A 15,245-nucleotide genomic window follows, 5' to 3' on the forward strand; every position below is an offset into this window, starting at 1 on the left:
TAGACTATACAGCAATACATAACCCATGTTCATATCACACTTTATAAATGTTACCTTATACACACAGAAACACACACAGTCTCATACCGTGCTTTTTAGAGAACTGGTCCATCACTGTCTAGTTAAAGAGTAACAAGTGTAACAGAACAAACCTGACAGCTGTTTTTTGTTTGGAAAAGGGTGTGTTGATCTAATAAGTATTTTTTGATTTTGTTTCCAGTTCTGCTTTAGTCACATCAATAATTCTCCCAGAGAATTACTTTAATTCTTTCTATTTTCAAAATACTGGTGAGGGAGAAGCAGCACAATCACATGGCACACAAACAAGAGTGCAATTTGCAACTTTTTATTAACTTCTTCATTGTCCTGGGTCATCTGACCTTTTTAAGTCTTCACTTACTCAGTAAACAACTGTCTATCAAGCATTTCCTGGATACTAACGTAGGCCCAAGGGAAAGCAAAGCACAGCTCCTGCCCTCAAGGAACTTACAGTCTGGGGGGAATTGAGACATAAATAGGACATAAAGGTGTACTGCGATGCCTCCCACAGAGGGTCATGGGGCTGTGCACAAAGAAGAAGGGACTGGGGGCGGGGGGAGCCGTAAGTCTGCCCTAGCTTAAATGCAAAGAAAGTGTCAGGAGACGTCAGGCAGGCAAGGAGGAAGGAGCAGGCACCCACGAGGATGGTCAGGGAATTCGGAGCCCAACATGACATCACTTTTCTCCCCTGACAGCAAAGCTGTTTCATTAAAGGTCCCTCAGCAAGGAAGCCACGATCACACTTGCGTCTTCACAGGATCACTCTGGCTAGTGTTGAATGGACTGGAAAGGATCTATCTGATGTAGCCAACAGAGGTGGCAGCAATAGGAGAGAAATGTTGGTGGCTCTCAGCAAGAGTAGCAGAAGAGACAAGTAAGCAGAGCTGAGAGCTGTGCCAAGAGTCACAATGACGGGCTGTGGCTGGACACAGAAGGTAAGAAAGGAGGAGGGTCAAGACTTTAAAAGGCCGGGTTTGTGGCAAGCAACTGAGTGGACAGTGATGCTCTCTCCACGATAGGAGGGGATGCTGGAGGCGAAGCAGCTATGAAGGAGAAAGAAGGAGTAACTTAACGAGAATCAGAAGGTGACCATACGAGAGGGGATGCTTTTGATGGAAGCTGGTCCCTGGACGTAGGAGGTCCCTGAGACAGGATCTGCTGCACAGGTGGGATCACCCTGAGCCCAGAGTGTACATACTGACAGAGGGACCAGTGAGGCGCCAAGACGCAGGCTAGCTGGGTTTGAGGGCTTGGAGGATGCTGGTTTCTGTGAAGTGGGCACAATGGCATCAGCTGAGGGAAGAGGACAGGACATCTGGAGAGAGTCGAATACACGCTACAGAGAAGGGAAAAGGAGAACTGGGGACTTGGTTGACACTCATCCTAATGACTCCCCAAAGGCTTGGTTCTGTCACAAGCCTACTCAGAAATAACCAGTGGCCCCTCACTGCCCACAAAACAAAGTCTGAGACACTGAACCTGCTACTCCAGGCCCTTCAGTTGGGGCCCAGACTCCTCTCTCCAGCCCTTTGGCCCCTGGCTCCATTCACAGACCCTCCAGTCTAGCCATGAAGCCTGGCAAATACAGGTCCACGCTGGCTTCTCCCCTCGGCCCCCTCATGCTGTCCTGCCAGCTCTTGCTGCTCGCCATCTGATTTTGGCTCCTTAAGTCTCACCGGCCCACTCGGGACCAATGTCCTGCCCCAGACGCCTCCAGCTTCTCTCTTCTGAACTTCCATCACACGTCGTCTCGACTTCTCATGGAGAACTTACCAGTTTACGTGTTGTGTTATAATTATTTTTAGACATGCCCATTTTTCCTGACTAGTCTATAAGCTCCTTAAAAATAGGTAATTGCTCATCAAGAAGTTTTCTAAGTGTCCACAATGGCGCCAGGCCTGCTCCAGCTCCCAGGGCCACCTCAGGGAATAAGAGGCTGGGAAGCTCCTTTCCACAGTGCCTACTGTCTAGGGGCAATGACGATGCAAACCGTGCAGGAGAGCCCCGTAACTCCAGAGGCTGATGAATGCCTAAGAAGCAGAGACAGGATGAAGTCGCAGAGCTGACGAAAGGCATCATGGAAGTGACATGGGAGGTGAGCTCTAAATGATGCAAGACGCCAGCCACACAAAGATCTGGGGATGGGGCACATTATGCAGAAGGACCAGCAACGCAAAGGCCTAAGCCCGGGAGGCACTCAGGACGCTGGACAGTCACAAAGGCTTGTGTGGCTGCAGCCCAGTGAGCCAGGCGAGGGCAGGCTGGGAGCTCACACAGGGAGGCTCGGGGAGCCTGGACTGTATTCCAGGTGCAAGGGGGACCACTGAGGCTGTCAGCCGGCAGGGGATGGCAGTTTGTAAAGATCACTCCGGCGACTCGTGGGGAAAGGGCTGTGGGCTGCAAGAGGACACACCAGGAAACCTAAATTTAAGTATGTTTCAACAACAGTTTTCAAACCGGTGAATAAACTGTCTACGTTCTTTTTCATTCTTACTGAATGAGAGGTGTGATAATGAGTCTCCTAACCCTACAGGTGCTCTCTCCTGCGTCCTCCAGGGCCTCTCTCGGCACTGTGCACAGCAGATGCTCAACAAAATCCCCTCCAAGAGCCTTAGTCAAGAAAAGTGATTTTCAAAAGCCTTAAAAGTCCCCTCCTCCAACCAAAACATTGAGTTCCTTTCTTAATAGAAGCTCAATATGTAAAATTAGAGCGCTGGGGGCAGGGGAAATGGAGGCACCTCCATGGGGACACTGGCCCACACCACCAGCTACAATGAAATGCTTACCTAGACCACTGCAAGGTCTACCAGATTTCTCAGCAAAGAGATCAAGAAGTTTACCCTGGGGGGAGGGTATAGCTCTGTGGTAGAGTGCATGCTTAGCATGCACGAGGTCCTGGGTTCAATCCCCAGTACCTACTTCAAGAATAAATAAATAAATAAATAAACCTAATTACCACCCCCCCCCAAAAAAAGAATGTTTATCTTTATCCTGGGTTAACGAGTCAAACATAGCTGAAGGAAATATAATCTCCCCTGGAGTCATAAACCACTGTTGTATACAGTAGTAACTTTAAATACAGTAGAGTCCAACTATAATGCTACATCATGGACTTGAGTATATTACTGGTCAAAATCACAGCCCACAAAGCAGAGAAATTACAAAAACTGGGCATGAAATGCTTTAGCCTATAATCAAGTATTAATCTCATATCCTAATACCCACGTTATAATAGAATTTCTCGAAAGTTACTTACCAAGTCAAACCACCTGCCAAGCCTTTCACTAGATTTTCCAGTATCATTAAGTACTAATGAGTCCTTAAGCAATATGGTTTTCTGCATTCTTATGGTCTATAGACTAAATATATTTGCAATTTTTTTAAAGTGTGTGTGTGATCTGCAAATACCCAACCCAAAAACAAAAAACCCACCTCATCCCATAAAGAAGCTTGATCTACTAGAATTACCTCTATCTGCCCACACTTTGCTTCTAATTTGATTTATGTAATGAGATTAGCCACGTTACCACAACAGGAAAAGGCAGGGCTAAAATCAGCTTTAACAACTTAGGGGGCTAATCCAATGGAAAAAATTCATAGCCTTGGAAATAGGAACCCTGGCCTTCCACATGCCAAGCTATCAAAACTATCTCCACCTGAGGTCATTCTTGTGCCTTAAGTACTGAGTAACTCTAATGAGAAAAAGCAAAAAGGGGGCTAAAAGCTGGGGGTTGGGGGGCAGGAAAAGTCTTTGGCAGGGAGGCATAGAGGATCACCAACAATGGTCCCCAGTCATGTATGTGAGAAGACAGCTTAGAAAGTAAATGAGCTTTGATTATAAAATTTATAAAAAACTGGTTAAACTATAGAAAAAAGGAGTCAATTTCAAAACGCCCCAACACACTCAACATATTTCCCCCAGCTGCCTCCAGGCAGTGTGTGTAAAGACCAGAGGCGGGAAAGAAGGCAGCCCAACTGGAGAGATCCCAGGGGCTGACCTGCAGAGGGCCTGCTGGGGAGTGATGGGACATGAGGCTGGAAAGGTCTCCGTTAGTGGAATTAGCATTTTCTAGTTCAACCAAACTCAAAACATCAATTAGCTTTGGTTTTTACTATGCAACCCTCCTCCCAGCCCCCATTAGTTGCCAAACTTACTGATTTTACCTCTATGAACTTTTAGGCTACATCTCCATCCTTTCTCGCCCCACTGAAGAAAGGACAAGAGCTAGAAAGCATACAAATGTAACATCTAGTTTATCCTTCTTTCTACTTAATTTCTGACTCTTAACTATGATTCCTAAATACCAAAACTCACATTAGTAAAAAGATATTTTAAATAGCCTCATTTACATTGCTCATGGAATTTTATGATAGATGACAAGAAAACATGAAGAAATTGCTTTTCACTCCAAGAAGAATTAACAGGGAAAATTTCAGAAAGCAAAAGAAAAAAGTCCTTACAGAACTTTCAGTTTCTCAATAGTGATGGTGTTTCTTATTTTTTAAACGTGTATATTGAGAAATATTAAACATCTATTGGTTGTTTAAACATATATGAGCTAAATATTAGCATTAATACTTATGCTTCTGTATAAATACTTACAAATCTAGAGGAGTTGTCGTTCCTTACAGTCTTGGCATTTCCAAAAGCTGGCAGGAAAGAAACAGATGTGTGGTCAAACATGACAGAAAAATAATTTCAACCCAAAAGATAAAACAACTGTAATATTTGACATCTATAAATCCTAGAAATGCAATCTTCAGCAATGACGTGTCTGTCCAGAATGTCCACAGAAGCTTCTTAACTCAAGCCTTGGTAAGTTGCTAAAGCTTCTGTGTCTTAAGTTCACAGAAAGAGTCGTTCCTAGGATTCACGGAAGTTTTTCAAGTACCGCTCTAAATTTAAACTCGTCTAATTCAACATCTTTTAACTGTTCTGACAGTAGTCAGCTGAGTGGCTAGCAAGCAAGGCTTCCGAGCTCTTCTGCCATGATTACCAGTGAGTAAGGTTATTTCAGAGATAACTACTTAGTATTATCAAAGGCTTTATGAAACTCAATCGATGAGATTTCCAGATGGAAAAAGGCATGAGAAACTTCAAATTGTTCAATTAACTCTGAAATAAAGCTATATAAATACATAACTCTACAATACAGAAAGAGTAAGAGATTTGGAAACGAACGTCATTTCCAATAGACTAAAAATGCTACATAGTTTCATTAGTTTAAGTCCATCAGACCTAAGTGAAACTTCCCAGAAAAAAAAAAAAAAAAACAACAAATCAACCTACAACGCAAAATCCAAGTTTGTCCCAATCTTAGCTGCTGCGAGGAGCCAGAGTCCCCCAAAGGACTTCCTTTTAAAGGAGAGCACATAAGAATCATAGGGGTGACACTGCCCAAGGCACAGGATGCTCCTGTCACAGGAAGTTCAGTGTCATAAGGTGAAAGGACTGTGTCATCAAGCTTGTGCATTAATCTGGACCAGGTAGCAGAATTAAGTGGAATAAATGTAAGTCATATAAGCAGAGGGGATCCCTGTTTCATGTTCTGAAGCCCAGAAGCACACCTCGCACTTCAATGTGTAAACCAATCACCTGAGGATCTTGCTCAAGTGCAGACTTTGGTTCAATGATTCTATGGATGGGCATGAATTCTTCATTTCTACCAATACCCTCCCGCCCCTCCCTGAGGTTATCACTGGGACCCACGGGCCACAATGCAGCCAGCAAGGACTGAAGAGTGGTGATGTGGCAAGCAGAAATCAATCTTTAGACAAAAAGGCCAGGCATTAAATCTCTGGAAGCCTCCACAGCTTCATTAAATTAAACGGAAGGAAGAAGATTAGAGTAATAAGAGCACAAATGATTACTAATGGCCAAAAGCTGGTCCAAGTTTTGAAAGCAATCACCTGATCAAGGTGTGGGAGGCTCTCTTTGGATATTCAGTAGCCAAACCTGCGGCATTATTCACATTAGCTGGTATTTTTATATTTTTGATTGTTTTATAAAAAAAAAAAAAAGGTTCCTGCTCAGTTAAGACAAAATTTACAGCGTCAACACCGGGAAAGTTCTTTGATTCAGATTCCACTTGGAATGGATACGGTTTGGTACATCCCTGACACCAAACTCTCTCTTTAACAGAAAATAAGCTGAGATGTTACACTGAGTGAGGAAACCTGAACACGGGAAACACTCAGAAAAGGATGCTTCCTGGAGAGGTTCACAGCCTTATCCTCCATCCACCACCAGCTAAAGCAGCCTTGATAAGGCTGAGTGTTGACCTAGTCATCACGAAGACCATGACACTTTTTGTGTTTTCACAGGCTAGTTCTTTGTGGTGGGTGTGAACATGCAGGGCTGCCAAGTTAACTGATTTGCACAGCCCCAGAGTCCAGCTCGAGATGCTGATACATAAAGGAGAGTTTATTGTGGCTTGAAGGTCAAGGGCAAGTGAAGGAATTGCTTCAAAAAAACTTTATTCAGGGCGCCATTTGCAAGCCATAAACCATCTTTTCATCAAACAAGTCTGAGTTGCACATTACTCAACGCAGCTCTAAACACTGAAGTCTTTTATTGTGAACCACAGAATCAAAAACAAGCGTTCCATTATAGAAGACTTGAGACACATGCCTCAATTGTTTTTTTTAAGTTGATTGTTCTGAATGTTCATTTACAGTAGCAGCTCCAGTTAAAAAGTAAGCATTCCCATAAAAGATAATACATGCCTACAGTAGACATTTCTTTCATTTCCTGCACCGGGGCCTAGTTTCAAATACCATCGAAAAAAGGGCCAGATTCTAATCACAGATGCAAGCTATAGCATTCCACAGTGTTCCTCCTTTAGATCACCGCATTCTTCAAATAAGCATCTACAGAACAACACATGTACAGCATCCTAACACAAGCAAAAGACACTAAACAGGAAGTCAAATACTGGAATAACAAGATGAAGAAGATACGGCACTTTCTCTACGAGTTAAGGTACTGAAGGAGAAGAAAGATCAATAACAGTACGATAGGTGTTTCAGCCTTCGCTTCTCAAAAGCAAAGTATTTTCATGAATCTTGTTCCACTGTCCAGGAGATAAAGATAAATGCTATCTCCTTGTTGTAAAGCGGAAGGAGGGGCTAGGCCTGAGTCACAAAGATAACGGGCAGGGTTCTGTCCCTCTATACTGGGGGTCCCCTCCCACCCCAAAGCAGCTCTGCTTTAATCCATGTGAAATTTTGACCTTCCATGACTTCGAACAAAGGGGTGAACCAAACTACTCTTCCAGACTGGAGATTCTGATTAGGGGGCAGTCCTGACCCCCACAGGAGACATTTGGCATTGTCTGGGGACATTTTCAATGGTAACAACTAGAGGCAGCGTAGCGACTGGTGCCCAGTGGGCAGAGGCTAGAGACGCAGCTAAACACCCTACAGGACAGCCCCCCGCAGCAAAGACTTATCCAGTCCAAAATGTCAACAGCACCAAGACTGAGAAATGCACGCTACCCCAACAACTGCATTAAATGACAACGAAAGACACACTTACAATACAAAGCAATGCAGAGGGCTTTCCATCAACAGGGAAAGGCTTTGATTTACTGTTTGCAACATAAGGACGGCTTATACTGATGGTTTATGACAACCTCCATGGCAATAAGACTTATCTCTGGCTTTGTTTTCTGATGATATTATGAACCGAATGTCTGTATCCCTACCAAATGCATATATTAAAGCCCTAACTCCCAATGTAATGGTATTTAAAGGCGGGGCCTTTGAGAGGTAATCAGATGAGGCCATGAGCCAGTTGGCTCCCACCCATCACCCGCCTCCCCCTTCCACACACACGCACATGGAGAGGTCACGTGAGCACACAGCTAGATGACAGCTGCCTACATGCCAAGAGGCCTCAGAAGGAAACCTACCAAACCGGCAGGTGATCTCAGACTCTGAGCCTCCACAAGTGTAAGAAAATTAATTTCTGTTGATTAAGCCACCCAGTTTATGGTATTTTGTTACGGCAGCCCAAGCTGACAAACACAGCGGCCAACCACAGAAGTTGAGCTCCACAGTCACGTTTAGGCTTTCTGTAACCCTGAAAAAACTGGTCCTCAAATGTTTCTCTAGCATAGTCTTGGTTTCCCTGACAACAGAAACAACCAGCCACAGGTATTATCCTGAATGACAGACAGAACAGCACTGCACGTTACATCGCTCTTTTCCACCAAGTTTTCCCAGCCGTCAAGTCAAATGCAAATTATCAGCTGATTATTATTAAGTAACACATAAGTAATTCAACTAAAAATTGAAGGGGAAAAAAGTGATTGCAAGTGGGAGGCTCCCTTTGCATGAGTAAACTCTTCCCTTCTCCAGGCATGCAGAGCCAAGAGCCGCTAACTGGCTGGGCAGGTCTGGACCTGACTCTCCTCCTCCCACCTCCCAGCACACCTGGTACCCAAAGGGCCCTGAAAACTGAACCCACCGTTCAAGTCACACTGATCAATGTACACAGCAAATCCTACCTTCCAGGACTGGGTTGGACTGTAAAAGCTGTTCTTTGACTTGATTCACTTCTGCTCCTTTTCCGCACACAGCTGCTACGTAGGACATAACAAGCTTGCTGGCCTCTGTGGGTGAAAACAAGTCATACTAATAAGTTAAGCAGAATTTTTTTGTCTTTAATTTTGGGGGAAGAGTTTTAGGGGAGAAGACCACAGTGTTTTTCAAATGCCTTTTCTCCTGGGAGCAAACAATGTTTTGGATACCTTTTGAAATATTCAGTGCTTTCTATTCAGACAAGCCAACTAATTCAGATATCCTAGGAACTGCGCTTAAAGGTTATCACTGGGTTGGATGAGTAAACATAGTCAGCAAACTCTCAGGAGAACTACCTTCCTAAAGCAATCGTTTATGCACAGTTACTACATTATACACAGATGATTCAAGTCAAAATGAACTTGATACCCTGCGTGTCTTTACCAAATGTGTTTTTAAGATTTGAAAGAACTGTGTGTCCTCAAAAATATTTTCTAAATCGAACTGGTCTGCTTACAATCAGATTAAATTAATTACTCTGCAACCTGATTAAAAAAAACTAAGAAACTAATCTAAGGATGTGAATACAAGAAATACAGACCTTCCAAGTCACGTCCTGGTTGCTTCCTTAGGCTTTGCTAGTAGAAAGCATGCTGCTAAAAGAAGCAGGCCACCTGAGGCACACGAGGGGTTCTCAGCTCACACTGGTAAGGTGGGACAAATCCGGTTTTGCTGGATTTCTCCTTCCCCTATCAGTACGTCTCCTCTCAGCATCTGCTTCCTAAAACCTGATCCTTTTAATAGTGAATCCCAAGGAATGACAATAGATGTTTAGGGGAAATAAAGTCCAAAGCTAAATGAATTTGGGGCCACAGTGAGTTAGAGGACATGAAATAGGTTCCCTTATTAAATGGCTTCTTAGAGGAGCATGGACATTGTGGAACTCTGGAGAAAAGATCTAGAAAGCAGCATTTCCCAAATTTATTTGCCACAGAATCTGTTTCTCATTGAATATCCTAGTTCTAATGTTCCATAGTCAGGATCTGGGAAATATTCAACTATTAAATGACAACAGAGTGACACAGGAACCCACATCTGGGCAGTCAGATCTTGCCTTCTTGCAAGACTTTGCCCTGGGGCGACTGTCCAAGGGTAGGAGAGCCTTCCCCAGGTGTGAGTGGCGGTACCCCTACCTATGGGGGTGAGGGGACACATCTCAATGCTGCCATTCCTCATGGGGAGACATGCAGGTGGCTCCCAGCCCCATTTCCCACCACTGAAGAAATAATAAATGAACAACTTAAATGTGACCTTGGGCGCATTGCCTAACATGTGCTTCAAAGCCTATGAACACCACAAAAGCATAGACTAATAAGAGAAGCCACTAAGCACCAAGAATCTACGCAGGTCCCATCAAGTTCTCAGGGAGTACTAGCAAACATGGTGCAGGGGAAGCAGAAGATCTCATGGAGCCCTGAGAACTGTGATGGGAGGGTGAGTACTTCTTCAGGGGTTAAAGTATCCTTTCAGTTTGCTTTCTGGATTATGAAAATGGGTCTAAATAGATCCTGGGGGTCTGCGATGACAGGTTTCTGTTGTCTGCTTTTAAAGACTGTAACTGAGAACATCAGTCATTTCATCTTTGCAATACCCTTCCTCCAAAGGGCATCCATGGTCCCGTGACACATCCTGCATTGTTCTCAGGGCATAACTACCTAAAGGCTGGTGAACCGTACGTTCACACTCCTGTTGCTCAATCAGGCTGACCTGGCCTCAGTCATGCACAAAGAGTTTATATACTACTAAATTTCATCTGACTTCTTAGTGCTACATTTCCCTCTACCCACCAGTCCAAACTGGAACTCTTCTTCTGTGACTTTGGGATACTCTGTTCCTCGGCTCTCTGGCTTTCAAGTTCAGGTGAGGCTGCCCTCCCAGTTCCTGACATCCTCTGCTGTCTGGTCTCCAACTGTGGGCCAACTCTCCTGAATGGACCATGCATTCCACCATACAGTTTGGCCTCTGACACAACTCACCTCCAGGCTTTCTTTCTCAACACCCTGCTCTCTCAGCAGCATTCTCTGCTCCCCATCCTCAACTACACTCTCACATGTATTATGTACATTCTTCTTCCTTGACATAAATTTCTGGTCTTTCTACACATTATATTATTAGAAGACTAGAAGCATTTACAGACAAAATAACTGTTCCAAATAGTGGAGCACACATGTACACATATATGCACACAAACACAAATATATGCATATTTTAGATGAAAATAAGTTTTCTTTTAGGTAAATTGACAAGAAATATTAAAAGTCCAGGCTATTTTGCTTATTCCAGTGATTATGGACCTAACTGCAGCCAAATCTCAAACTCTAGATACATGGCTATACAAAGTTCTCTGGAAAATCCTGCTCAGGACAGATACCAGGGACAAAGTGGGGTGTGTGTGTGTGTGTGTTGTGGTGTGTGTGTGTGTGTAGGGGCAAGGATGGTCAACAAAGAATGAGAACCCTTTGGAGGCTGCTAGAATTGATTTGATCTCTCAGAGACCTTTTAATGGCCTGAACGAAATGGAATCAAATTCTCTCAGGGTCAAATCTGTTTAAAAATGGCACCAGGGGCAGATCTCTTGGAATCTGGATTGGACTTACATCATATGGCTGTTAAATTGTATGTAAACTCACTATACCTACTGAGATATAAAGATAGGCTAACTTAAGATGAAATTAGGAACCATTTTAATTAACTTTAAAATCTATTTAAGTAATTCAAATATAATTTTTAAGCATACTTCAAAGATCCTTATTTCTACGTTGTTAAAAAGTTTATTTTTGGAAGCTGGGATTAAGGGTGATTTTCTCCAAAGTCTCATTGTCTAAAAGAGACAACTCTTAGAATTTTTTCTCCTGACATAATACTTGATCTCTAAGTCAAGTAGTTCATGAGATTGTCATTACTTTAGAGAAAAATAAGTAAACCAGCAAGGACAAGTTGCAAGGTCCAACATAGTTTAGAGGACTGTTTTCATTATATTTCATCATGCTGGAAACAGGAAATAATAGTTATCTCATGAGGCCCTCTGCTTCATTTCCTTTGGCTCTTCTGTGCTAAAGTCCAAATAAATTTGGATCTTTATTCAAATGTTTAGATATTTATCCAGATCAAAACTTTACATAATAACCTCTATGAATGAAAACTATCATATTTCTGAGGAGAATCAAGAATTAAACTCTCATCCTCCATAGTGCAAAGTCTAGTTTTTGAATCACATTGACTATCATGGGGACCAACTAAACATGACCTTGGCAAGCACAGCATAAAACCATGAGCATTTTCCAAAGCAGTACTTTTGAGTGACTGAATATATTAATCCAGTAATCATACTCTCGGTGGCAATGTCTTAAATGCTTGCTCTAAAAATTAAAAGGATTCTATTTAGGACAAAAAGGTATATTCTTCATGGGTACTCAAAATTCTCAGAAGCACTGCCATTCTCATTTGATACAACATTGTAAAATGACTGTAACTCAATAAAAAAAAGTTTAAAAAAAAAAAAAAAGCACTGCCATTCTCGACACAAGAACCCTGGCATTTAAAATTGGCAAAATACAACGGCATTGCTTAGAACTGATTCTTAGTTCATCATTTTCTCTAACTCATAGAGAAACTTACATATGTAACTTTATGTACTTTCATAACTTATATATGTAAATTTATGTACATATATATGTTTGAATGTAACGTGAATCCTAAAATTCATCAAGTTGGACAAACAAAACATAAAGTCTTCAAAATATCTTCTCACCAGGAAATAGTAGAAGACTTAGGGTTTAACGGATGTTCTGCACTAATGAACACATGGCCTATAAGAAAATACTTCTAGATCAAAGTATCTATATCAGAATTCATTTCTACAAAGAATGGAAAGGGGCTATAGATGAGAGTTCATGATTCTGGGGATTTTAAATTCCCGTTAAGGTAAGAATGATAACTAATTTAACTCTGCATTCTCTGGTAACTAGCACCGGGTTGTGAATAATATCTATTATATAATTATGTAATAATATAATTATATAAGTTCATATACGATAATATTAATTATGTAAGAAAGCACTGTGAAAGAGCAAAAGCTGAATGAGAAAGGGGAAGCAATGAAAGGCATTTGCAACCATGAGGACAAAAGGTTGGGAATCTCACGGGCAGATATCAAAACCTATGCATGTAACTGAGCAGGCTCTGCGTGGAGTCAATCACTGTGTCAGGACACAAAGGTATGAACATAAGCAAGGCTTATTTTGAGTTTTTTCCTGATCTAATAAATTTATCCAGGAGTTAACAAGTATCTATGTGTGCATTCATAGATCATATAAGTCATATATAGATCATGTAAATTATACATCATCTATGTCATATACCTTTACACACACACACACACAAATATTGATACATTTACCTACTCCTATACCTCTCTTTCTCCTTAGTTAAGATACCAAGTTTTTCTAGGGACTGAGCTTACATAGGTCTGATGGTCCTAGAGAGTAAAACTGCCTAAATCAAGGAAGCCATCCTTGTGAACAATGCAACAAGGACTCTGCAACATAGAGGAACACCATTTTTCTAGCAAACCCGAATCTGCGGCGCTGCAAAATAGCCCAGCTGCAGCACATCCAAACTGATCCGACAGGCAGCTGTGAACTGCCCCCATCATGGTACAAAAAGCATGGGTCTTGCCATGAGAAACACAGCCACTGCTCCAAGAGGAGCCATGACTGGTGATGTTTTCACTGAAATACAACTATACATAAGCCGCTTGGCCTCTGAAAGTTGGTCGCAAAGTCTCTGATGATTCAGATAAAGCATGTGGGTCAAGAGAGGCCTTTCTCATCTGAGGAAGAAACAAAACAAAGCTCACTACATTTTGGCCTTGAACTTGCTTAGCTATTCAGCTTCAGCGTGGCTATATTCAGTGCTGTAAAAACGCTCATGGATGTTTAGGCTACAGTAAGTCAGTGACATCTCTGTCGCTGACAGAGGCAGAAAACTATCACAGATGTAAAGCAGCACAAGGTCATGCGGGGTTCAGAACCAAAGGTCTTAACGAGCAAGGCAGGCTTCGTAACTCTTCTAGCAGATGGCCGAAGAGTTCCTAGAAACTGATGTAACTGTAAAATTAGAAACCAAATCATTTATAATGCTTTCTTATATCAGGATCAGCTTCTCAGGCCCACAGTTTATTCTGATGTCCTTGGAAAAAGGCGGTTATGACCATTCCCTCACGTTCTGCCCCCCCTGCCCCCATCAGTGCTTGAATGCTTTTCCACCAACTATTTGTATTCATGGTAGTGAGCTGTGAGCTCATTGCCTAGAAATAGTTGGGCACTTTTATGAGACATGATGAAATTTTTATTTAGCACAGCAGTAATGAACTAAATAGGACCCCAAAAGACTCAAGGAGTTCACGCCTCTCCCTGAGTGCCCATGTGATCCAGCCCTGCAGTGCAAGAGTGTCTCCAATGTTTAAAGCCAACAACATCATCATCTGCCAAGGAGGGGTTTACAACCTCGTTAACTTAATTACTTCTTATAAAATGAGCCCTCTGATGCTACACGGTGGTTCTACACACACTGTTGAGTAAGGACTCTCACTGGAGAGAGATACTGTTTATAAGTATACAGCACATTCTAGGCCCTCAGTAAATGTTAGTTTTCTTCTTCATTTATTCACTAACACAAGAATTTTAATAACTACATGTACCCATAAACAATTTTAGTTAATAAGATAATGTAACATCTCAAAAATGGCCTGGCATTCCTCTCCCCCACAGAACTGAGATTAAACCCCGTCTTGAAATTCTTCACACACTGTGCTGCAATCTCTGTATTATTTTCCATCATTTTATTTTCCCGAAAGTAATCTCCATGAAACAGAGACATTAAACAACACACAAAGTCCACATTTTACTCAAAACTATAGTCTAGTGACAATTAAAACCACATACAATTTGAAACAATCTGTGTACCACTGCTTCCAAAAAGAAAGAAAAGTAGAAAAAGATGGGAATCAACAAGCGAAACACGAAATGTCTCCATGGGGACGAGGAGACAGGAGATGCTGCTGGGATCTATAAACGAAAAGGCAGGACTCAGCAGCTGGCAAAGAGTGTAGTTGAGTGGATATTTTACAACAGCAGGGGAGGGTACAGCTCAGTGGTAGATCAAGTGCCTAGCGTGCATGAGGTCCTGGGTTCAATCCCCAGTACCTATATTAATTCAATAAATAAACCTAATTACCTATCCACTCCCCCCCAAAAAGATGTTAAAATAGCAGGTCTCAAGATTAGTGTTCATCTCCCAGCACTAGGAGTTTTGGTGATGATGGACAACTGAAATATCGCGAGATAACAGGAAGCACAGGAGCTGGAAAACAAGACAAACGTTTCAAGTGGCTTCTAGACAGTGCTGCTCAAAGTGTGGTCTGAGGACCAGCACCACTAGAAAGCTGGCTGGCCCATAATTGCTATTTTCCTGGTACTGGTCAGCAACAGACTAGGGGAGAAGGAATCTGGTGCTTTCCGGTGGAAAGCTGAGAAGCGCTGCTCTAGGGTGTCTGGGGCACCCTCCTCCAGCCTCCTGCCAGCAGCAGCCCCTGACCCTGTGCGCTGGAAACAGAAGTGCCT

General features: G+C 42.5%; 1 protein-coding gene across 5 annotated transcripts in view; it reads right to left on the reverse strand.

Moving 5' to 3' along the window:
• MYO1B (myosin IB) overlaps window positions 1-15,245 on the reverse strand; it is a 167,654-nt gene that overhangs the window by 69,082 nt on the left and 83,327 nt on the right. For all 5 annotated transcript variants that reach the window (XM_010948705.3, XM_074364255.1, XM_074364254.1 and 2 more), the window contains exons 5-6: window positions 8,550-8,654; window positions 4,643-4,689 (exon numbers count right to left, since the gene is read on the reverse strand). In XM_010948705.3, coding sequence (XP_010947007.1) covers window positions 4,643-4,689; window positions 8,550-8,654 — 152 coding nt within the window. The remainder of the gene's footprint in view (window positions 1-4,642; window positions 4,690-8,549; window positions 8,655-15,245) is intronic.

Source organism: Camelus bactrianus, chromosome 5 (assembly GCF_048773025.1).
Source record: "Camelus bactrianus isolate YW-2024 breed Bactrian camel chromosome 5, ASM4877302v1, whole genome shotgun sequence".
Lineage (NCBI taxonomy): Eukaryota > Metazoa > Chordata > Mammalia > Artiodactyla > Camelidae > Camelus > Camelus bactrianus.